The 26,762-nt window shown below is 40.2% G+C and overlaps 1 pseudogene and 1 gene segment (V, D, J or C); both read right to left on the reverse strand.

Moving 5' to 3' along the window:
* Positions 1-1,910: 1,910 nt before the first annotated feature.
* On the reverse strand, positions 1,911-7,987 carry LOC149975557 (uncharacterized; annotated as a pseudogene).
* A 685-nt stretch (positions 7,988-8,672) lies between these two features.
* LOC110496328 (Ig kappa chain V-III region MOPC 63-like) lies at positions 8,673-21,954 on the reverse strand. The segment is given in 4 exon segments: positions 8,673-9,234; positions 10,536-10,573; positions 21,410-21,713; positions 21,879-21,954. Coding segments are annotated over 4 exon segments (717 nt in total).
* Between the last annotated feature and the right edge of the window lie 4,808 nt (positions 21,955-26,762).

The following is a 26,762-nucleotide window of genomic DNA, read 5'->3' on the forward strand; positions in this document are numbered from 1 at the left end:
AATCTTTTTTCTAAAAGTACAAATTAAACCCTGAGTATTTTGAGTAAAACAACAGTGCTATCTGATATTCAAGAAACATCCGAGAATCACTACCAAAGCTGTTAAATATTCAAATAGAAAAAGTTTAAATTTCTGTTGGTGTATGGTGACCCCTGTTATGTCTTTATCTTTTCGAATTATCTCTGCTAGCATGATGACTCATGGAAAATAAGAGTGGGGAGAGTGGTCAGCCTTGTTTAGTCCCTATCTGAAATCGGAACGGTTCAGAAGTGCTTGCGGTGCTTATATTGTTTTAAGCAATTCCAAAGGAAAAGTAAATTATTAAAATAAAGTAAAATTATAAAGTAACATTTTAAAGTAATATAAAGTAAAATGATTTCAATCCCCACTGGGCTTGACAACCTAAAAGTGCTTTCGTCGCGTTAAGAAAATGGGATCCAGATCGATCGCTGTAGACCTCAGCAAAATGTAGTGTAAAAGCATTCTTAATTTTCCTGGACTGTTAGGCTGTCCATTAGACCTTCCAAACAGGTGGTCCCCTGCGATTAGATGCAGACACTTGCGAGGCATTATCAGTCAAACTTCACTTGCAATATGCAAGATGCTCATATGCAAATTAGATATAATGTTGGTTGAAAATAAAACCATTTTTAATAGAACATAGTCATGACATACCTGGACTGATGCATTGCTATACATGTGAAAACAAAAAAAGACAACATTCCATGATGTGGATAGATGTGGATGTAATCCACCCGGATCTTAGGCTGCATTTACACTGACAGCCCAATTCTGATATTTTTTCCACTAATTGATCTTTTGACCAATCACATCAGATCTTTCCATCAGATATTTTTCAGAGCTGATCTGATTGTTCAATAGACCAATTAGTGAAAAAAAAGATTGTGCTGCCTTTGTAACCGCAGCCTTGGTGATCTAATTTGAAATCACTTCAAATTCTATTTTAAGTTTACTAAAATTGTTTGTGCAATAACAGCGCTGATTCTAAAGCCTGTCTTCACAAGACACCTCAACAGTTATGTTCCATTACAGTGCCTTTAATTGTTATGCATGTTCTCAATACATGGAAATGAAAACAACTGGCTAAAAAAACACCTACTGAAACAAAACATACAATGACCATTACATTGCAATGTCTCCCCATCACCACTGCTCTACATTCTGTTTGACTGTTAAATATAAAGTAAAAAGTATTGCACAATCAACATTACTACTACAGTATAGGAACCAACTTAATAGTTTCAAGATACATTTTGTGACTTAGTATCTAACTAACTAATGATGTTTGATACACAAATCATTGTCAACTGTTAACCTATTGTTGCAGTCCAATATGCTCCTATTGGATATTTTCATTATGAGCATAATCACATAATCACGTTGCAGTAAAGATGTCCCTCGACATAGTGCATCTTGTAAATAAGTTGAGTTGCACCCACGTTTGCCCTCAGAACAGCTTCAAATCGTCGGGGCATGGACTCTACAAGGTGTCAAAAGTGTTCCACAGGGATGCTGGCCCATGCTGACTCCAATGCTTCCCACAGTTATGTTAAGTTGGATGGGTGTCCTTTGCGTGGTGGACCATTCTTGATACACACTGCTGAGCATGAAAAACTAAGCAGCGTTGCAGTGTCAGCATTGCAGTGTCAGCGTTGCAGTCTTGCCATTCACTCAATTGTCTCAAGGCTGAAATATCCTTCTTTAACCTGTCTCCTCCCGTTCATCTACACTGATTGAAGTGGGTTTAACAGGTTACATCAATAAGGGATCACAGCTGGATTCCCCTGGTCAGGTAATGTCATGTGAAGAGCAGATGTTCCTAATGTTTTGTGCACTCAGTGTCTATGTCAGCTTTTGTTTGAGGACCTCTTCTGTCAAAAAATACTTTTGAATTGGTTCTCTATCATGATGGCCTGACAACAGACAATGTGCTGGGCCAGATGATTCCATCAATCCTTACACAATCTTACTGGTTTGTATAGCTAATCATGCGATGTACATCCTTTCATTTTTTTAAGAGCCCATCCCGTGCCTTGTTCAAGTTTTTCCTTGGTCATTGAAGATATCAGCAGAGCTTTTGCCTTCATTTCCTGAAGTTTCTTTACCCTGTTGCTATTTACTGTTTCTCTATGAATCAGAAGATCAATGTATTCCTCTGCTGTCAATGGATTGGGCCTTAGTGCAATCTCCTCCAGCCTTGCCACACATTTGTATGAAGTCTCAAGCAGTTTGTTTCCTTTGTCTTCTGATTCTTGTATCTCAGACTGAATCTTTTCCTCCACATCCTCCGCTGTGATATTTCCACCTAGTCCCTGTCCATACTCAACTTTTACATTATTGTATGTTTTCTTCACTACTTTTGGAGTCATCTGGTATACCACCTTTTCTTTGACATGATCTTTCCAGGAACATTTTCCAGGGCAAATTTTACACTGGCGGTTTCTCATGGCTTCACAAAGAAATAACAGCTTCTGTGGGGCTAACGGACACCTTAGACGACAAGTCATTTCACAGTTGTTGCAGTTGGTTGCCATCTTTTCAGAATCAACCCTTACAAGCTCAGTAGTGGTGACCAGAAATTCAAAATCCCTTTGAGCATCTATCATTTCCTTGTTTTCTTTCAAGACATTCTGAATGTCTTTAAGTTCGATCTGTTTGTCAAGGGTTACCTTTAGCTGATCTTCTATCCCATCAATACAAGCCTCAAGATGTCTGCGTTCCGCTAGCACTTCTTGGGTCAGCTGCAAGCTTCTTGTTTCCAGCGTTGTTAGTAGGTTGATGAACTTTGTCATGCTTTTCTCTCCCATTGCCCAACTTCTTTTGTTATCTGTTATTATTTGTGGATCAGCTGATCTGTTTGTGAATGATGTCATGTTGAATTTCAGTTTCTCTTTTGAACATGGAATCCCTGCTTCCTTAATGGCTTTAAGAGCAGGGGGAGGATGATTGCCTCCTCTTGCAAATGTGATGAGTGCAAGGATATTGTTTTCAATGTCTTTTCCAAATATGGAAAGGATGGACTCAAAGATGTAGCGTTGGGTGAGGGTGAGACGAACCTCATCCTCTCTAACAACAAAACAGACGGCATCAATTTGGTGCACTCCATTTTTGGACTCAAACTATTCTTGAAGGTTTTTAGTAATGAGTTGATCTTGTTCAATCCCATTTGTGTCTCCAAATCCTGGAGTGTCGATGATTGTAACTGTAAAAGGAACACGGTCCCCTTCATGGCCAAAGATGTCATACACAGTGATGGCAGTAGTTTGAGATGCAGTTTGACTCTTTTTTTCATCTGTGATTGATTGGAATCTTTTGTTGTCCTCGAAATTGACCCCAAGGATGTAGTTGGCAATATAATTGATGAGAGTTGATTTTCCCACTCCAGTCGCTCCCATGAGTAACACTGTTTTGTTTGCCTTCAGATTATGTTTGCCTACTGTCCATCTTCTAACTGTTCCCTCCTCATTCAGGTCAACTTTGATATTATCCAATGGATGAATTTCAATCGCCTGGTGTTTAGTTAGCGAAGGGTCTACATTTGATCCAGTGATACCGCTTGTGGCCCTGTAATGAGAATATACATACAAGACTATCAATCAGGAGAAAAGTATTGTCACCATGGAAACTCATACAACCATACCCTGTGCCAACTTCATAAGGAATTTGGGTCATTCCACGTGATAATGAAACATATATTTTCAGAACATTTTAGATTTTTCTGAAATACAGTACAAAAACATATAATTTAGATGAAAGATCTTTAATTAATATCAGACTTCTTCTCCTGTATCTAAAATGGTTATTGAGAAAAAGTGTATCAAAGTTTGTATAATCATTACAACACAAATCGTGGAGCAAAGTATAGTGAGTTTTGTTGTTTCAACTTGGCATATCATTGTCGGAAACACATATTTTAAGGATGGGCATCGTTTTGTTTCATTATCCAATGACCGTTTCTGTGTGAGAGGTGCAGCTGTGGAATTTTTGACTCGTTGTTTTGTTTCATTATCCAATGACAGTTTCTGTGTGAAAGTTTTCTGTGTGAGAGGTGCAACTGTGGGAGGTGCAACATTTGACATGCTATAACAATCAAACGTTTGGACATACCTACTCATTCAAGGGTTTTTCTTATTTGTACTATTTTCTACATTGTAGAATAATAGTGAAGACATCACAACTAGAATGCCAAGAGTGTGCAAAGCTGTCCTCAAGGCAAAGGGTGGCTACTTTGAAGAATCTCAAATATAAAATATATTTGTTTAACAGGTTTTCGGTTACTACTGTACATGATTCTATATGTGTTATTTCATAGTTTTGATGTCTTCACTATTATTCTACAATGTTGAAAATAGTAAAAAATAAAGAAAAATCCTTGAATGTGTGTCCAATCTTTTGACTGGTACTTTACGTGAATATGTCAATATACTGACTTGATAACTTTCTTTAATAAGGTAAGTCTGTTAAGGATAAATTATTATTTACAATGCCTGCCGACACCGGCCAAACCTGGATGACACTGGGCCAATTGTGCACTGCCCTATGGAACTCCCAATCACGGCCAGTTGTGATACAGACTGGAATCAAACCAGGGTGTCTGTAGTGATGCCTCAAGCACTGAGATGCAGTGCCTTAGACCACTGTGCCATTCGGGAGCCCTAATAAACCTGAATATAGTCACATAATGTTACTTTCTCTTAGAACATATTCTAGATTTTACAGGTTTCACCCTAATTAGGTGTTGTCACGTTCTGACCTTTATTTCCGTTGTTTTGTATTTATTTAGTATGGTCAGGGCGTGAGTTGGGTAGGCAGTCTATGTTTGTTTTTCTATGTTTTGGGGCATTTCTATGTTTTCGGCCTAGTATGGTTCTCAATCAGAGGCAGGTGTCATTAGTTGTCTCTGATTGAGAATCATACTTAGGTAGCCTGGGTTGCACTGTTTGTTTGTGGGTGATTGTCTATGTTGATGGCTTGTTTCAGCACAGGTCTCATTTTGTAGCTTCACGGTCGAATTTGGTTTATTGTTTTTGTTACTCGTTTGTATAGTGTTCAGTCTTTCTTGATTAAAGATTTACCATGGACACTTACCACGCCGCGTATTGGTCCTCAGATCCATCTCGTCTCTCCTCTTCAGATGAAGAGGAGGACGGCCGTGACAGGTGTGCAGCCAGCAAAAAAACTGTTTTGTGAAGACAGGAAGGTAAGCTGAGTGACTCATCGGGCAGTGACTGTGGCTGCCATTGTAAAAAGTATTCATAAAACATCTGACATAATTTTCTTTGCTAATGCAAGGGCTGATTAAAATACTAATGATTACTAGCATTCACTGGCACAACAGTTTTTTTGTAAAAAAATGTAAGACTCCAAACAGCCTACCCAACTGTCCTAAAGCAGACCATTGCCTCATTTTGTATCACATTCCAATGACAAAACTGGGGGGGGGACAGTGATGTAATTTCTGAATGTGGGGGGGGGACATGTCCCCCCTGTCCCCAGTGAATGCTGCGCCCCTGCTAGCGTTGCTAAATACACTGCTCAAAAACATAAAGGGAACACTTAAACAACACAATGTAACTCCAAGTCAATCACACTTCTGTGAAATCAAACTGTCCACTTAGGAAGCAACACTGATTGACAATAAATGTTACATGCTGTTGTGCAAATGGAATAGACAACAGGTGGAAATTATAGGCAATTAGCAAGATACCCCCAATAAAGGAGTGATTCTGCAGGTGGTGACCACAGACCACTTCTCATTTCCTATGCTTCCTGGCTGATGTTTTGGTCACTTTTGAATGCTGGCGGTGCTTTCACTCTAGTAGTAGTATGAGACGGAGTCTACAACCCACACAAGTGGCTCAGGTAGTGCAGCTCATCCAGGATGGCACATCAATGCGAGCTGTGGCAAGAAGGTTTGCTGTATCTGTCAGCGTAGTGTCCAGAGCATGGAGGCGCTACCAGGAGACAGGCCAGTACATCAGGAGATGTGGAGGAGGCCGTAGGAGGGCAACAACCCAGCAGCAGGACCGCTACCTCCGCCTTTGTGCAAGGAGGAGCAGGAGGAGCACTGCCAGAGCCCTACAAAATGACCTCCAGCAGGCCACAAATGTGCATGTGTCTGCTCAAACGGTCAGAAACAGACTCCATGAGGGTGGTATGAGGGCCCAACGTCCACAGGTGGGGGTTGTGCTTACAGCCCAACACCGTGCAGGACGTTTTTCATTTGCCAGAGAACACCAAGATTGGCAAATTTGCCACTGGCGATGTTTTGTTCCCCGAGCCACTTAGTTATCACTTTTGCCTTGGCAAGGTGCTCCATCATGCTGGAAAAGGAATTATTTGTCACCAAACTGTTCCTGGATGGTTGGGAGAAGTTGCTCTCGGAGGATGTGTTGGTACCATTCTTCATTCATGGCTGTGTTCTTAGGCAAAATTGTGAGTGAGCCCACGCCCTTGGCTGAGAATCAACCCCACACATGAATGGTCTCAGGATGCTTTACTGTTGGCATGACACAGGACTGATGGTAGCGCTCACCTTGTAATCTCCGAACAAGCTTTTTTCCAGATGCCCCAAACAATCGAAATGGGGATTCATCAGAGAAAATGACTTACCCCAGTCCTCAGCAGTCCAATCCCTGTACCTTTTGCAGAATATCAGTCTGTCCCTGATGTTTTTCCTGGAGAGAAGTGGCTTCTTTGCTGCCCTACTTGACACCAGGCCATCCTCCAAAAGTCTTCGCCTCAATGTAGATAGATGCACTTACACCTGCCTGCTGCCATTCCTGAGCAATCTCTGTACTGGTGTTGCCCTGATCCCGCAGCTGAATAAACTTTATGAGACGGTCTTGGGCACCCTGAAGACTTCTGCAGAAATGCAGTGGAAATGTTTTTTGGGGATTCAGTTCATTTGCATGGCAGAGGGACTTTGCAATGAATTGCAATTCATCTGATCACTCTTCATAACATTCTGGAGTATATGCAAATTGCCATCATACAAATTGAGGCAGCAGACTTTGCGAAAATGAATATTTGTGTCATTCTCAAAACTTTTGGCCACGACTGTATTTAGTGCATTTTATATTTTATTACCATTTTAATTTTTTACATTTCACTTAGTCCTGCATGTTGAAGCTCAGAGCCTAATATTTTTTTTACTGTACCCCACAATCACACCTGCAACCCTGTACATTTGACTATTAAACACTCTGAATCTGGTCAGGTCCAGTGAGTCCCGCTTATCATCTTTGTTCTATCCTGTCAAAAATTGACCCGCATAACGTGAGAAGCAGAGAATGAGAAAACACTTTAGTGTTTACTGTCATACCATCAATCCATCTACCTACAGGAGAGATAAGATATCCCTCCACATGACTTTTTAGCTCAAACATCCAGGTAGGGCATGAAAAATGTGTTTTGACTCATTGCTCCACATACTTTTAAAACCCCAGTGTTGATCAGTGACAGTTCACTCCTTTCAGAGCCACTGACACGCAGCACAATGATGATGTCACTGATTCTAATGCTGGGTAACACTCGGGCTCCTTGTTCAGGGTGAGAGACACTTCGACCAACTTTGATTTATGTTTGGTTTAGCCTCCAATTTAAACTTAGTTTGTGAATATTGCTGAATAAAAAACATAAATCGTGATTTTGCCTGATATGTTTCTTGATGGGCGTTGGAAAAGTGGCAATGTCTATTTTTTGTGATAACCTTCCTAATCAGTCATTCTTCACTTTTGTTTCATCTCTGGAGCTTCATTCACAAACACACTGGGACCCGGAGGATACTGAGTTGTAGAGGATGCTTCTCTTTTGAAGACGATGCTGAACAAAGTGTTAGAAGTAAAGATTGGGATGTGTTTCCTGTTATGTTCAGGACATCAGGTACTGATTTACCGCTGTTCATGACTGATCTCTGAAGGTTTAACCTGTCTGACCAAATTCAACTACTCATCTCACAGTCCATATTCAACTTCTATACCCCTTCAACCCTGAAAGAGTGAAGTAAGTCATATTGATTCCAATTTAAGAAGCCCCCTTTTCATTCGACTTAACAGTGCATAGTAGTAGTCATAAATACACAGTTAACCACACAGTGTAAAACCCATAAAAATCCCCTTGAGTAGAATTCCCCATTTGAACGTTATGCAAAGTCCAATGTAAAGTCTGCTTCCCCCACCCATGTTCACAGCTGCCCCAGTCCCAGAGGATTTGTCTTCAGGACATTGTGAGCTGTGGTGGAGTGGAACTCAGATTTGCATGACCAGAGTGATTTCCACACTCCCAGAATAGAGCAGTACCGTGAACAAGGCCAGATGTTCACGTGTCCCCAGAGAGTTTCAGTGATTTTTTCAGTATTAGTATCAATGATGGCTTCAGTATTAGTATCACCATGAAGACCAGTGAGTTTAAAGCCCATGGCTTCAGTATTTATATTATAATTAAGACCAGTGAGTTTAGAGCACATGACTTCAGTATCACTGCAGGTATCACTTTGACAGGTAACACAATTGGCCCTATTGCCATGCACCCTATGAGAGAGGTTCATTGACTGAAATGTATAAGGATTTTCTTTATACATAATATACATTATACATAAATATATCCATATATAATGGTAAAACCATTATAAGGATATCCAGGCAACAATATTAAGGATGGGAAAAGTATTTATTATCTCAGCATGTCAGAACCAACAGCATTACAGGAATAAAGATTATAACAAATGTAAGAAAGCCAAGCAGAACTTTGACATCAGAATCAGACAGATATTCTGGAGTAAGGCCCAGCCCAGAACCAGACCAGTGTGGTAGTAGTGCTGGATCAGTAAGAAGGAGAGATGCTGAGTGCAGAACAGAGTAAAAAAAGTGTAGTCAGAGGGGGGAGCTCATTAATCAGAACACTGGTCTCTCCTCAGTGTCTCAGAGAGAGGAGACTGGGAGCCCTGGGTGGCCTCACAGGTCACAGAGCCCACCTTCTTCCACTGGTCGACAGGGAGGGTCAGGGTGCTGCTCCAGCTGTAGTGGCCGTCCTTCTCCAGGACCCCGGGGCTCCCGGTCACCTCCCAGGTGTTGCTGCTGCTGCCGTCCACCTTCCAGCTCAGCTTCCAGTCTGAGGGGAAGCCCTTGTTGGCCAGGCACATGAGAGTGGCCTTCCCCTGCTGCAGCTCCACACTGGAGGGGGGCAGGACTGTCAGGGTGGGACGAAGGTCACCTAGGAGACAGGTGGGAAGTTAGGGAGAGGGGAACTATCAATCAATCATCAGACTGATATGACAATAATGATGCAGCAGTTTAACATCTTAGCTGTAAATTACATTTTTTTTCCATCAGTAGGTTTCTGTTCCTCAAACAGACAGTCAGTTCATCACACTTCCCTTTGAGTAGCTACTGAAGCATATTATAACTACGTGAGATGACTGAAAATACATTCAAATATCTTCAAAATGTAACGATTTAAAATGTGGAATATTTCAGTATACTTCTCCCTCATTGTAATGGAATAAACTCTTAAGAATCAAACCGCATTTCAATATTAATGATTATTTTAAAGAACAATTCTTAAATTATGAATGTATTTAAAATTAGTTTAAAATATGCCTACTTGACTGCAACCATCTAACAATGACATACATTTAATTTAAAAGACACACTAAAACATTTAAGATTTAATTTATCGAAAGTACGTGAATGAAGTTGTGTCATTTACTAGATATTCAAACACAAATGTAAAATAAATGTACATTCATATGAACAGCAGAACAGCCGGACTTCGCAAAATAGCAAGACGTTTCAATGGATAGCAAATAGATAGCAACGCTAAGCAATACCTTGCAGCTGAATGCTGAAGGAGTCAATTTAAGTAGAGTATAACCATCTTACAACAATCATATACATTTAAAAGACACATTCAAATAAAATGAATAGTTATATTATTTACGAGAAAGGGTTACTTAACCAAAAACAATAGCTTAATATTTGAGGTCTAACCTAAAGTTATTTGGTGACTCGTATGAAGAGAATAACTATTTTACTTCAAACATAACTATGCATAGCATTTCTTTCAATTTTAATCTTTCTCACAAGATCATCAGTGCATATATATGCAAGGTCAGAACATTTTCTTTATTAGAGGTAGGTAAACTTACTTCCAAACTCCAGTCTAGTGCCTCCACCAAAAGTGTACCACAGTGATACAATCTCATTCAGCGGCCGTACAAAAACCTCTGACACTATAGAGACACTGCTTTTGCTCTTTGTAAAGCTACATTCATCTAAACCACTCTGATTTGAACAGTATCCCTGTTCCAAATGAATACACACCGTGTTTGATATATTACATCTTGAATAGACTTTTTAATTTAACGATATTTACATCTAAGGAAAACAAATGCAACAAAAAATCTGAAAAAATAAATAGAAATGTCTACTTTCTATTTAAGGGAGTTGTAATACTGTTAATACAATTTATTAGATTTTGATTTCAGAGGTCAAGGTCTAGATTTGATTACTTACTGCCAACACTCAGTTTGGTCCCTCCACCGAAAGTCCACCACAGTGATAGATTCTGATTGACTGGCTGTACAAAAACCTCTAGACAGACACAGAGGGGAATGGTAACAGAGGATGGAACTGATGCCCCCCACTGGTACACTCTGGAACTTCAGTAGACTGGACACATTCACGTTCCCCATTGAACTATCTACATTTTGAAAACTGCTTTGGACTATGTTGATACACAGTGCCTCCAGAATGTATTCACACCCTTTGACTTTTTCCACATTTTGTTGTTTAACAGTTGAATACATAGAGATTTTGTGGAACTACACAAAATACCCCATATTATCATGTATTTTTATTTTTAAATAAAAAAAAAAAGATTTTTTTATTTTATTTTTTACAAATGATTTAAAAATGAAAAGCTGAAATGGCGTGAGTCAATAAGTATTCAACCCCTTTGTTATGACAAGCCTAAATAAGTTTGGCAGTAAAAATGTGCTTAACAAGTCACATGACAAGTTATAATAGTGTTTCAAATGTTTTTTGAATGACAAGCTCCTCTCTAATTTTATGTCCTGAATACAAAGCGTTATGTTTGGGGAAAATCCAACAAAACACATCACTGAGTACCACACTTCATAATTTCAAGCATGGTGGTGGCTGCATCATGTTATGGGTATGCTCGTCATCGGTAAGGACTAGGGAGTTTTTGTGGGGATAAATGAAATGGAATGGCGCTAAGCACAAGCAAAATCCTAGAGGAAAACCTGGTTCAGCCTGCTTTCCAATAGACACTGGGAGACAAATTCCCCTTTCAGCAGGACAATAACCTAAAACACAAGGCCAAATATACACTGGAGTTGCTTACCAAGACAACATTGAATGTTCCCGAGTGGCCTACATATAATTACAGATTTTACTTAAAATGACAATTAAATCCATTTTTCACTTAGATTGTTGACAAAAATGGACAATTAAATCCATCTGAGTCCCACCTTGTTACACAACAAAATGTGGAAAATGTCACAAGCCCAAATTCTTACATAGTTATTTATAAAAAAGATCTGTCAGCGGTATTGTGGAGGAGGCACTCTGACTGCAACAGCCAAATAGTCCCCCCCCCACCACTGTCCCTAGTAAGTTGTTCCTGCACCACGGAGCACACATATGCTAGGCAGGACCCTAGATTCTCTACGGCGTGAAAACAGTATCATCATAATTTTATTCGATTTTAGCTCTCCTGTGATGGGCAGGACTCGCAGGATATATGTTTGTAAATGAATTTGATCAAGCTATGTAGCCTTCATGGATTAATAAATACAACTAAAATGTTGTATTGTTTCTTGGTAATACTAGCCACCTATCAATTTTATTAAGTTAGCTTCAGCTAGCCAGCTTCATGGGTTCCTAATCTCCCAACCTCATAATTAGCTACCAAGCCAGTTCAGGCAGTATCAATGAAGTTAGAGCAGCTAATCTTACTATTTTAGCTGGCATGCCTACTGGCAAGGTTGCTGGACATTAGAATTGCTTTAACTCTTGGGTTATGACACTATACACTGAGTGTACAAAACATTAAGGACAATTTCCTAATATTGAACAGTAAGGCAAAAGCAACCAACTGTAAACAAAAGTCAAGGGGATTGTTCGAGAGGATCAAAACCGTAATGTATCATGGGTAAATTGTGACTGACTGACCTACAAATAATAATGAGACATTATTTATGATGGAAGGTGATTTGTAGATCAGTCAGTTGGCAGTCGCCTAAATGTCAAACAAGCCCAAGGAGTTACAGTGCCTTGGGAAAGTATTCGGCCCCCTTGAACTTTGCGACATTTTGCCACATTTAAGGCTTCAAACATAAAGATATAAAACTGTATTTTTTTGTGAAGAATCAACAACAAGTGGGACACAATCATGAAGTGGAACGACATTTATTGGATATTTCAAACTTTTTTAACAAATCAAAAACTGAAAAATTGGGCGTGCAAAAATATTCAGCCCCTTTACTTTCAGTGCAGCAAACTCTCTCCAGAAGTTCAGTGAGGATCTCTGAATGATCCAATGTTGACCTAAATGACTAATGATGATAAATACAATCCACCTGTGTGTAATCAAGTCTCCGTATAAATGCACCTGCACTGTGATAGTCTCAGAGGTCCGTTAAAAGCGCAGAGAGCATCATGAAGAACAAGGAACACACCAGGCAGGTCCGAGATACTGTTGTGAAGAAGTTTAAAGCCGGATTTGGATACAAAAAGATTTCCCAAGCTTTTAACATCCCAAGGAGCACTGTGCAAGCGATAATATTGAAATGGAAGGAGCATCAGACCACTGCTAATCTACCAAGACCTGGCCGTCCCTCTAAACTTTCAGCTCATACAAGGAGAAGACTGATCAGAGATGCAGCCAAGAGGCCCATGATCACTCTGGATGAACTGCAGAGATCTACAGCTGAGGTGGGAGACTCTGTCCATAGGACAACAATCAGTCGTATATTGCACAAATCTGGCCTTTATGGAAGAGTGGCAAGAAGAAAGCCATTTCTTAAAGATATCCATAAAAAGTGTTGTTTAAAGTTTGCCACAAGCCACCTGGGAGACACACCAAACATGTGGAAGAAGGTGCTCTGGTCAGATGAAACCAAAATTGAACTTTTTGGCAACAATGCAAAACGTTATGTTTGGCGTAAAAGCAACACAGCTCATCACCCCATCCCCACTGTCAAACATGGTGGTGGCAGCATCATGGTTTGGGCCTGCTTTTCTTCAGCAGGGACAGGGAAGATGGTTAAAATTGATGGGAAGATGGATGGAGCCAAATACAGGACCATTCTGGAAGAAAACCTGATGGAGTCTGCAAAAGACCTGAGACTGGGACGGAGATTTGTCTTCCAACAAGACAATGATCCAAAACATAAAGCAAAATCTACAATGGAATGGTTCAAAAATAAACATATCCAGGTGTTAGAATGGCCAAGTCAAAGTTCAGACCTGAATCCAATCGAGAATCTGTGGAAAGAACTGAAAACTGCTGTTCACAAATGCTCTCCATCCAACCTCACTGAGCTCGAGCTGTTTTGCAAAGAGGAATGGGAAAAAATGTCAGTCTCTCGATGTGCAAAACTGATAGAGACATACCCCAAGTGACTTACAGCTGTAATCGCAGCAAAAGGTGGCGCTACAAAGTATTAACTTAAGGGGGCTGAATAATTTTGCACGCCCAATTTTTCAGTTTTTGATTTGTTAAAAAAGTTTGAAATATCCAATAAATGTCGTTCCACTTCATGATTGTGTCCCACTTGTTGTTGATTCTTCACAAAAAAATACAGTTTTATATCTTCATGTTTGAAGCCTGAAATGTGGCAAAAGGTCGCAAAGTTCAAGGGGGCCGAATACTTTCGCAAGGCACTGTAAGTTGGGGAGAGGTGCATCTGCAAAAGTTTTTCTTCATAATGTCAAAATAAACATAATGTCTCTAACCCACATATCATACAGTCACAACCTGAAAATGTACAATCAATTGGTGTGAGAGACTCAAATATCACATGAATTTTGGAAATGCTGTTTCAGTCATGTCTTTGGTCACGTTCATATGGGTCAAACAACACCCTAATGATTGGTTGACAATAGAGCCTCCCACAACGCAGGCGATGGCTGCAATTTGCAACTGGTGAGGAGAAACTGCAGAAACTTGCAGTCAACTACAGTCAAAACTTCATGACCTTTGATCACATGGTTTTTGTAAAGTTTACGCAGTTGTCATGTAGGAGGAAATCAGATTTTTTTTATCCCCATAATACAACAGACTTTGGATGGTCAACCGAGATCACAAAAGTGATCCCCTAGAACACGCAAATGTTCTCTTTTCTGTCTTCTGCATTGTTAGCCTAGAACGACAGACCCACCCATCCATATTGTATACTGGGCACAGATGTCAATTCAATGTCTGTTCCACATTGGTTCAACATAATGTCATTGAAATGACGTGGAAACAACGTTGATTCAACCAGTGAGTGACAAGTGGCATGTTTGAAATGTTCTTCTACCCTTATCACCCTTATCTTACCACTAGATGGCAGCATTGAAACATGTCCATATATTCACGGACACAGGCGGATGAAACGCATGAAGAATTCATTACTCATCCATTTATCTGTCAAAAGTTCAGATCAACTTTTTACACACTGTTAAAGTCAAAGGAAAATTATGAATTCATAATGGTGGTAAAATATACAAAACGTAGAGGCTGGCCTCTAGACACACCCACAATCTGCAGTAGACGTTTTGCCCATATACTGTATACTGAACAAAAATATAAACGCAACACACAAAGTCCTGGTCCCATGTTTAATGAGCTGAATTAAAGGATTACAGAAATTGTCCATAAGCACAAAAAGCTTATTTCTCTCAAACGTTGTGCACAAATTTGTTTACATCCTAGTTAATGAGCATTTCTACTTTACCAAGAGAATCTATCCACCTGACAGGTGTGGCATATAAATAAGCTGATTAAACAGAATGATCATTACACAGGTGCAGCGTTTGCTGGGGGAAATAAAAGGCCACTCTAAAATGTGAAGTTTTGTCACACAACCAAATGTCTCAAGTTTGGGGGACCGTGCATTTGGCATTCTGACTGCAGGAATGTCCACCAGATAATTAAATGTTCCTGTCTCTACCATAAGCCGCATCCAATGTAGTTTCAGAGAATTTGGCAGTACTTCCAACCAGCCTCACAACTGCAGACCATGTGTATGGTGTCATGTGGGCGAGCGGTTTGTTGCTGTCAACTTTGTGAACAGAGTGCCCCATGGTGGCAGTGGGTTTATGGTGTGGGAAGGCATAAGCTACGGACAACAAACACAATTGCATTGTATCAATGGGCATTTGAATGCACAGAGATATCGTGATGAAATCCTGAGGCCCATTGTCTTGCCAGTCATCTGCCAACATCACCTCATGTTTCAGCATGATAATGCACGACCCCATGACGCAAGGATCTATACACATTTTCTGGAAGCTGAAAATGTTCCAGTTCTTCCATGGCCTGCATACTCATTCACCAAACAGGTCACCTATTGAGCATGTTTGGGATGCTCTGGATTGACGTGTATGACAGCGTGTTCCCACCAATATCCAGCAACTTTGTACAGTCATTGAAGAGGAGTGGGACAACATTCAACAGGCCACAATCAACAGCCTGATCAACTCTATGTGAAGGAGATGTGTCATGCTGGATGAGGCAAATTTAATTTTTTACCACATACGGACTGGTTTTCTGATCCACTCCCCTACTTTTTTTAAAGGTATCTGTGACCAGCAGATGCATCTGTATCCCTAGATTAGGGTCTAATTTATTTATTTCAATTGACTGATTTCCTTATATGAACTGTAACTCAGTAAAATCTTTGAAATTGTTGCATGTTGCGTTAATGTTTTTGTTCAGAGTTTCAAGCTATATATACAATCTTCTCAGTGTCCTATGTAGGGCATAAAATGAACACCAGCCACCTGCCAAATGTGGGTAGAGTAACGCAAGAATGTGTATTTCACCAGTCACATTGGCTGGTGGTTAATTTGTTGGGCCTGTCATGCCAAATAATGTCCCCCAGCCAAAACGTCACGATGGGATTTGACAAACTATTAGCGTCCGTTGCTATATCAAAGGTGTGATTACCTAATGATTCAAATTTTGGAGATCATTACAGCCTAAATGACGTTCTTTTCATCATCGCTATGCAATCAAGGCTGATTTATTCACTGTTTAAACAAGTTTGTTTAGCTAATAAAATGAAAACATTCATTCGAACCACATTTTGGTACCTTGTTAACATTACAACATGAAATCCATGTCTTAAACACGTTGCTACGTTCCGGAAATGGCAATGAAAACGTGTAATCTGCTTGACACATTAAAGTTGCTTACCTAGCAGATCACAAAATCAGTTAATTTCCACTCCATTCATACGCAAATCCGTTTGATTCATACACTGGCTTGTCTTTTTTCATGAGCTCAGCATAACAACCATTTATTGCTTTCTCAAATGTCAACCAAGGCTTAACATACTTTGTCTCACGGGCTTCACCGAAGTGTAAGGCGTCAGGGATTTCAGTGGTTGACCTTTGATTTTGGCAATCATGCGATTCACTCCGAAATGTCCAGCATGCATCTCTGTCAACACGGCCTCCATTTCCTCCTTGGTGAAAATCACTCTCCTGTGTGGCTGGCCATCCTTCCCCGGTAGGTACATGTGATTGCCTAACAAATTGGAAGAGAAGAGTTGTTGAAATACTAAAGTCTAAGTAAGTTTGCACTGATGTCTTTCTCTTTCTGTTTCTCTCGCTCTTCATTTCTCTCTCTGTTTTTCACTCTCTTCCCACCTCCCTCTCTCCCTCTGTCACGTTCTTCCTCTCCCTCTTTCTGTATGGGTCTCGCTCTGTCAAACAAAGACACCTAAATTTAGTTAAGGGCAGTTGGAGTAATTGTTTACACCTATCCATTTGATTGATCAGGGTTAACTTATAGCTAGATACCTAAATCTGACTGACATATAACTAAATGTATAGCTAGCAACATGTAGATGACCAACTAACGTTAGCTAGATGAAAAATACATTGTTGTTAAATGGTTGTTCATAAATACTTCCAGTTATCTAACAGTAACAGAAATGAACTGCTTAACGTTACACTGAATTGTGAATTTCTCTGCCCCCCCCCTACGAATGATGCGTGTCTGGTTGGAAAGATACAATATTTTCGAGGATGCCATTAAAGTACAAGCTACATACAAACCGAAAGCAGCTACAATAACAGTTAGCTAGCTAGAAAAAGAAAAAAAAGTTAGCTAGCTAGACAAAACAGAAAGCAGCTACAATAACAGCTAGATAGCTAATTTAGATAACGACTTTAGCTAAATAAAACTGTCTGGCTGAGGTAAATAAGTAGCTAGCAATGTCACTATAAAATCTATATAAAACACCTTAAAAAACAGCTTTATTCCTATTAAACAATATGTACTTATTTATATAAAAACAAATATATGGTAAAGAAATAGTGTTCTCTTTCCAGTCTCTTCGGTCCACTGAAGCAGCAGGTAGTCAGCAGGTTGTCACCGTCAAAAACACCGTCCTTGGAGAGCAATTCGGAGGTAATCATTTTTGCGCGGACTAAGCGAGTGCTTCTGAGGTGAAATAGAACTAGAACTGTCCGCGTCCTCCTTCCTTCGCGACCGCTACGAGGTAACCAGGCAACCAGCATAGCAACGGACGCTTTGATTCATTACGTAATCCGGTCAGAATGTTTCAAATTCAAGCAACAGCCCTAGCAGCAGAAGCCAGAACTCATTGAATCCCATTGTGACGTAGAGGGGGACACTATTTGGCAAGGGGACACTATTTGGCATGACACGCCTTATGTTAGGGTCAGAAAAATACTGCAGTAGCTCTTTTCAAAGTATTTCTGCTGTTTCGTTTCACAGCCGGTTGATTTTACGAATACGGGCACGTTTGGATGTTAAATGTTTTTGAAAATTAAACATATTGAAACTGCTTTTTATCTTTCTGAAAATGTTCGTCACTCTGTCTGGAAACAAGATCTACTAGTGGCTAAGACCATACTATTAAAGAATATAAAGCTTTTAATCAGTTTCCCCAAATACCAGAGGGGAAATGTCATTACCACCACGTCATAACATTTTCTATTTTAGCTGAAAAGGAATTTACAGAAATTGTGCCTAAGGTATTTTGTATAACATTTCACACAAATTAGATTTTTTTTCATGTATTACTTTACTATTTGGAAGTTCTCTTAATTAAATGTATTCATCATTGTCATGTCAAATGTCCATATGTGCCTTAATGATACTTAGAAACCTGAATTTACCACATTAAAATTGTATTATTTTAGATTATTTTAGGAGTTATCTTAAGAACACGCATAAACGGTCCACATATGGGAAAAATAGTCAATATCAATTGTATTTTAATACACCTTTGCCTCAAAAATATGTACTGTGATGGTGATGAATTAGCATTGTGGCAATGACAGAGTGTGGTGGAAATTACATTTCATATAAAACAACTGATGAAAAATAGCATTAAACATTGTAATGTCACAGTTGTACATGTTTAATTTGATTGAAGATATGGAACAGACCATTCCTTCCAATTCATCCCAAAAGTGTTCGATGGGGTTGAGGTCAGGGCTCTGTGCAGGCCAGTCAAGTTCTTCCACACCAATCTCAACAAACCATTTCTGTATGGACCTCACTTTGTGCACAAGGGCATTGTCATGCTGAAACAGGAAAGGGCGTTCCCCAACGTTTTGCCACAAAGTTGGAATCACAGAATCGTCTAGATGTCATTGTATGCTGTAGATTCGTAGACTGCCAGATGGTGAAGTGTGAGTCATCACTCCAGAGAACGCTTGGAATTGCGCAAGGTGATCTTATGCTTGTGTGTGGCTGCTCAGCCAAGGAAACCCATTTCTTGAATCTCCCAACAAACAGTTATTTTGCTGGCATTGCTTCCTGAGGCAGTTTAGAATTCGGTAGTCGGTGTTGCAACCGAGGAAAAGACGATTTTTTACGCGCTTCAGCACTCGGCGGTTCCGTTCTGTGAGCTTGTGTGGCCTAACACTTCCCGGATGAGCTGTTGCTACTCCTAGACTTGTCCACTTCACAATAACAATACTGAGCAATCGTGGGAGAAGGGCCTTGGTCAGGGTGACCAAGAAACCAATGGTCACTCTGACAGACCTCCAGAATTCCTCTGTGGAGATGGGAGAACCTTCCAGAAGGACAATCATCTTTGTGGCACTCCACCAATCAGGCCATTATGGTAGAGTGGCCAGACGGAACCCACTCCTCAGTAAAAGGCACATGACAGCCTGCTTGGGGTTCTGCCTGGCCAACAATGGCATCCCCTCAGACTGGAAGCTGATACTCCAGATACTCAACTAGTCTAAAGAAGGCCAGTTTTATTGCTTCTTTAATCAGGTCAACAGTTTTCAGCTGTCCTAACATAATTGCAAAAGGGTTTTCTAATGATTTATTAACATTATAAACTTGGATTAGCTAACACAACGTGCCATTGGAACACAGGAGTGATGGTTGCTGATAATGGGCCTCTGTACGCCCATGTAGATATTCCATTATTCCAAAAATATCCAGTTTCTAGCTACAATAGTCATTTACAACATTAACAATGTCTACACTGTATTTCTGATCAATTTGATTTTATTTTAATGGACAAAAATACAAAAAAAATAATTAGCTTTTCTGTAATGCTGTTGGTTCTGACATGTTGAGATAATAAATACTTTGTCCATCCTTAATATTGTTGCCTGGATATCCTTATCAAATGAGTTTTACCATTACACATGGAGATATTCATGACCAATAGTAAATTATTTGACTAATACATTTCAGTCTATGAACCTCTCTCAAAGAATGCATGGCTTATTGGGCCAAATTTGGTACCCCTCAAAATGATATCTGCAGCGATAGTAAAGCTATGTGCTCTACACTCAATGGTCATGATTATACCAAAACTGAAGCCATGTGCTTTAAACTCACTAGTCTTCATGATTTTACAAATACAGAAGCCATGGTTGATACCTACACTGAAGAATTCACTGATTACTCTCTGGGGACAGGTGAACATCAGGCCATGGTACTGCTTTATTCTGGGAGTGTGGCAGTCACTTTGGCCATGCAAATTTGAGTTTCCACTCCACCACAATCCCCTGAAGTCAACTCCTCTCGGACTGGGGCAGCTGTATATTTGACTAGAGAACTGAACATGGGCTGTCGAAGCAGACTTTACACTGGACTTTGTATAATGCTGAAATGGGGAACTTTACTCAAAGGTTATTTTGATGGGTTTAATACGGTATGGTTAGCTATGTGCATTTATGTATGTACTGTTTAATCATATGAAAGGGGTGCTTCTTAAATTGGAATCAATATGACTTCCTTCACTCTTTCAGGGTTGAAGGGGTATAGAAGTTGAATATGGACTGTGAGATGAGTAGTTGAATTTGGTCAGACAGGTTAAACCTTCAGAGATCAATCATAAACAGAGGTGTAAAATCAGAACCTGATGTCCTGAACATAACAGGAAACACATCCCAATCTTTACTTCTAACACTTTGTTCAGCATCGTCTTCAAAAGAGAAGCATCCTCTACAACTCAGTATCCTCCGGGTCCCAGTGTGTTTGTGAATGAAGCTCCAGAGAGAAGAGTGTTCCAAACTAGAGTTGCAATCCAGCAGGATTCTACTGGAAGTCTCCCTTACTCATACTGACCAGAGATCAGAGGAGCCCCAGCCATGAACACAACCTCCAATAGGAGATAGAAACACACAGAAAGAGACAAAAACACACTTTATGACTCACAGTTAGGACGTGTGTTAACATTAGGAGATAAATGTATCTCATAACTGACTTTAGTTGTGAATACAAAAACATAAAAGCCTTGTTTTGTTTTCAAATTCAAATATTGATTCAATGTGTTGGACCTATCTGGGTTGGGGTCAAATAGATTTCTACGTATTAAATGCAACATTCATTTACATTTTATAATTTAAAATAAAAAACAATTAAATTCATGAGATGTGCAGTATTCATATTAATTGATCAAATTATACAATTATTGAATCTATGAAAATAAACGGACACTTAGCCTGATTGCAATGGTTTCCATTTCTTTGCATAATATCTTGTTATATAGTACGTTATACAAGTTACAAGTTATATAGTATGATTGATAATGTGTCATATTTTGATAAAGTTCTCTAAAGTTTTAGTAGCTCTGCAGCTGTTGAGTCAGAGCAGTTCCTCTTTAGCTGAAGGAGGTTTTTGTACGACGCTCTAACACTGTGTGAACGGAGTGCTCAAACCCTGCTGACAGTAGTAATCTCCTGCATCTTCAGCCTGGACTCCACTGATGGTCAGAGTGTAATGAGTATAAGGACTACCAGATCCACTCCCACTGAAACGACCTGGAATCCCAGACTGACGGGTTGTAGCATCATAAACCAGGAGTTTAGGAGCTTCTCCAGGTTTCTGCAGGTACCAGTGGAGATAATTACTAGTACCTGAACTGGCTGTACAGCTGATAGTGACAACCTCTCCTGGACTAACAGACTGAGATTTAGGAGACTGAGTCAAAATTATATCTGCTGCTGATTCTGAAAAATAAAATAAAAGTGAAGAAAGCTGATTAGTAAGGTTATCACAAGAAATAGACATTGCTAATCTTCCGAAGCCTATCATGAAACATATCAGTCAAAACCAAATGATTAAATATGAAGCTAAACCAAACATGAATAAAAGTTGGTCAAGGTGTCTCTCACCCTGAACAAGGAGTCCCAGTGTTCCCAGCATTAGAATCAGTGACATCATCATTGTGCTGCGTGTCAGTGGATCTGAAAGGAGTGAACAGTCACTGATCAACACTGGGGTTTTAAATGTATGTGGAGCAGTCAGGCAGGACAGCTATGCAAATGTCCCATCTTTTACACAAATGCGCACATGCATTCATGCACACACTCTAATGCCTTCATGTGGTTGCATATGCAGCTTTCTTGATTTGAGCAAAGCAAGGCCAGACAGAGTTATGAAGCGGGCCACTTAATGTTGCCTCGCCCTTGAGCTACCTCTCTAGCATAGGTCCATTCGGTCAATCTTTAACCTTGTATATAGAGGTTATTTAAAATGTGTTTTAACATAGATTTTTCATGAGTTTGTAAAGCCACAACCAATTGGACTCAGTGAGAATGCAGCACTTGTTTACACTGTTTATTTTAAGTGTGTTTGTGTTAGGAAACAGATACAGTGCAGCTGAGTCGTTAACACCACAACTCTAGTCCTCATATTGTCCCTGAGCCGGAGACCGGCGTTCACCTGTGGCACAGGCAAATGTAGCATAATAGCAGGTCAGCTGATGGAGGATTCAAAATTCTCCAGGGGAATCGGATACAAAGGCATTCGACTCACAGTTAGACTGCTCCAAACTCTTGTTCACATATAAACTATGGTTCTGAATAGTCCCATGTTTCTCCAATATAAATGGACCTTTAAATATGTTCCAGATTGGGTCCTTAAAAAAATCTAAGAGCAGAAGATCAGCTTGGGGTTTACTTGTGCTTTTTGAGACACCTATAAATCGACAGTATGATATTTTCACCTCATCTACATTCTCATGATCTCAAATGGCCTTTTTTTGCAAGTTGGATCACAAATGTTTACCCTGAGAAGTGTAGACCTATGTCATAACAAATATTTCACACAATGTTCTAATGAAACTTGGCTTTGTCAACGAGTCAACATTTAGAAAGTTTTCATTTTTAGATAAAACTCTACTAAATATCACCAAATAACTGATTAAAACAAGCTGTTTTGCAATGGTCTACAGTAGCCTCAACAGCACCATGGTGTAGCCGAAGGACGGCTATTTTCTGTCCTCCTCTGGGTACATAGACTTCAATATAAAACCTAGGAGGCTCATGGTTCTCGCCTCCTTCCGGAGGACGTCCTCCAACCAATCAGAGCTCCTGCAGCATGAATTGACACTACGACCATCTAATCAAAGAATCAGAGAATGAATATAGTATTGACATTATAAGCTACAGCTAGTTAGCACTGCAGTGCATAAAGTGTGGTGAGTAGTTGACTCAAAGAGAGAGAAAGACAATAGTTTAACAGTTTTTAAATAAATCTCTTCAAAATTAAGGAGAAGCAGAAACAGAGAGAGAGAGCGAGTGAGCAAGCGAGAGAAAGATAGCTATATTTGTCTGTAGTTGTAGTTTACCTTTCAGTTACTTAGCTAGCTAATGCAGCTAATTTGGCCTACTTAACAACCTTACTTAAATAGAGAGGGATGCTATTTATGTTATCTAGGTGGCTAAGGCTATCCAACACTGCAACTCTTCCAAGTCAAGGTAAGCTTTAGGTTTTATAAATGTATCGCCACCGGGGCCCGCCGGTGTAACTGCTAAACTGCTTGCTGTACTGCGTGATTGTACACATGGATTGGATTGTGGGTTTACTAAGTAGTTTAGTTAACTATGACAATAGCTAATATGATTACAATGATGTAGTCTGTGTTGCAGTTATGGTATAAAGGTTTCAAATAATATTTAAAATTACTACTATACATATGTAAGGCAGAATCAATGTCATCCTGTCTGGTACCAATGAAATCCTATTTTATGTTCATATTTATATACAGTACCAGTCAAAGGTTTGGACATACCTACTCATTCAATGGGTTTTCTTTACTTTGACTATTTTTCACATTGTAGAATAATAAGGAAGATATCAAAACTATGAAATAACACATGAATTCATGTATAACCAAAAAAGTGTTAAACAAATCAAAATATATTTTATATTTGAGATTCTTCAAAGTAGCCACCCTTTGCCTTGATGACAGCTTTGCACACTCTTGGCATTCTCTCAACCATCTTCATGAGGAATGCTTTTCCAACAGTCTTGAAGGAGTTCCAACATATGCTGAGCACTTGTTGGCTGCTTTTCTTTCACTCTGCGATCCAACTCATCCCAAACCATTTCCGTTGTGTTGAGGCCGGGTGATTGTACAGTTCGGTTGAGGTCGGGTGATTGTGGAGGCCAGGTCATCTGATGCAGCACTCCATCACTCTCCTTCTTGGTCAAATAGCCCTTACACAGCCTGGAGATGTGTTGGGTCATTGTCTTGTTGAAAAACAAATGATAGTCCCACTAAGCGCAAACCAGATGGGATGATGTATTGTGGCAGAATGCTGTGGTAGCCATGCTGGTTAAGTGTGCCTTGAATTCTAAATAAATCACAGACAGTGTCACCAGAAAAGCACCCCCACACCATCACACCTCCTCCTCCATGCTTCACGGTGAGAACCACACATGAGGAGAGCATCTGTTCACCTACTCTGCGTCTCACAAAGACACGGCGGTTGGAGCCAAACATCTCAAATTTGGACTCATCAGACCAAAGGAAGGATTTCCACCGGTCTAATGCCCATTGCTCATGTTTCTTGGCCCAAGGAAGTCTCTTCTTCTTATTGGTGTCCTTCAGTAGTGGTTTCTTCACAGCAATTCGACCATGAAGGCCTGATTCACGCAGTCTCCTCTGAACAGTTGATGTTGAGATGTGTGTTACTTGAACTCTGTGAAGCATTTATTTGGGCTGCAATTTGTAATGATCTTATCCTCTGCAGCAGAGGTAATTCTGGGTCCTCCTTTCCTGTGGCGGTCCTCATGAGAGCCAGTTTCATGATGCCGCTTGATGGTTTTTGCGACTGCACTTGAAGAAACTTTCAAAGTTCTTGAAATGTTCCTCATTGACTGACCTTCATGTCTTAATTAAAGTAATGATGGACTGGCGTTTCTCTTTGCTTATTTGAGCTGTTTTTGCCATGATATGGACATGGTCTTTCACCAAATAAGGCTATCTTCTGTATACCACCACTACCTTGACACAACACAGCTGATTGGTTCAAACACATTAAGGAAAGAAATTCCACAAATGAACTTTTAACAAGGCACACCTGTTAATTGAAATGCATTCCAGGTGACTACCTCATGAAGCTGGTTGAGAGAATGTCAAGAGTGTGCAAAGCTGTCATCAATGCAAAGGGTGGCTACTTTGTATAAGCTCAAATATTACATATGTTTTAATTATGTGTAATTGCTGAGAAAAATATTATATGTAATCCATTTTAGAATAAGTCTGTAACATAACAAAATGTGGAAAAAGTCAAGGAGTCTGAATACTTTCCGAAGGCACTGTATATACCGAGTGTACAAAACATTAAGGAAACCTGCTCTTTCTTTGACTTAGACTGACCATGTGAATCCAGGTGCTATGATACTTTATCACCTGTTAAATCCACTTCAATCAGTGTTGATGAAGGGGAGGAGACAGGATAAAGAAGGATTTTTAAGTCATGAGACAATTGAGACATGGATTGCATATTAGTATCATTCAGAGGGTGAATGGGCAAGACAAAAGATTTAAGTGCCTTTGAACGGGGTATAGTAGTTGGTGACAGGCGCACCAGATTGATTGTGTCAAGTACTGGGTTTTTCACGCTAAACAGTTTCCTGTGTGTATAAAGAATGGTCCACCACCCAAAGGACATCCATCCAACGGCAGGCCAGTGGTCGAATATGGTAATTGATGAAAGGGGATAAAGGAGGCTGACACGAATTGTGCAGAGCAACAGACGGGCTACAGTCAGTCAACTGACTGTCCAGTACAACAATGGTGCCCAAAGACCCATAAAAGAATGCACAACTCGTCGTACCATGACACGAATGGAGTATGGCAGCCGACGACATTACAGAGATCCACTTCTTTCAGCTCAAAACAAGAAACTGCAGTAGTAGTGGGCTGAGGAATGAAAACACTGGAGAAGTGGAAAAACTGCTGTTTCACTCTGATGGGAGGACTAGAATATGGATAAAACCACATGAATACATGCATCCATCATGCCGCTTGTCAACATTACAGGCTGCTGGTGGTGTGATGGTGTGCGGTGTGTTTTCATGGCACACATTGGGCCCCTTGATAAAAGTGGAGCAATGTTTTAATGCCTCACGATATCTGAACATCATTGCCATTCAGGTGCATCCCTTCATGGCAGAAGTGTATCTATCTGCAAATGTATTTTTTAAGCAGGATAATTTCCCATGTCACAAAGCTAGGATTGTCCAGGAATGGCTCCATGAACATGACACTGAATTCATCTTACTGCAGTGGCCTGCCCAGTCACCAGATCTCAATCAGGTTGAGATTCTGTGGGATGAGTTGGAGCGAGCTATTCGGATTTGGGATCCATTACAGCCGACTTGACACAACTCTGTGAAGCATTAGAGTCAACATGAGCCAGCATCCGTGTGGAACGCTTTCGAACACCTTATAGAGTCCATGCCCCGACGAATTGAGGTGATTGTGATGGAAAAGGGGGTGCAACTCAATTTTAGAAAAGTGATCCTAATGTTTTTTATACACTCAGTATAGATCCACACGGGCACCGTGGCCAGGCCACAGGATGTCGGAAGACACCAGGTTCGGCGTGAGGCACAGGGTAAAGTTGGGGCGTCGGGACGAGCAGAGCAGAATGACAACCAGGACAACTATGTTACCAGGGAGGACCAGTGCACAGCACAGCCCCAGGCTCAAAATCAGATGGCCCTAATCTGGGGTGGTGGTGTCCAAGCTGGAGGTGTTAGAG

This window comes from Oncorhynchus mykiss, chromosome 18, assembly GCF_057628025.1.
Source record: "Oncorhynchus mykiss isolate SJ-2025 chromosome 18, ASM5762802v1, whole genome shotgun sequence".
NCBI lineage: Eukaryota > Metazoa > Chordata > Actinopteri > Salmoniformes > Salmonidae > Oncorhynchus > Oncorhynchus mykiss.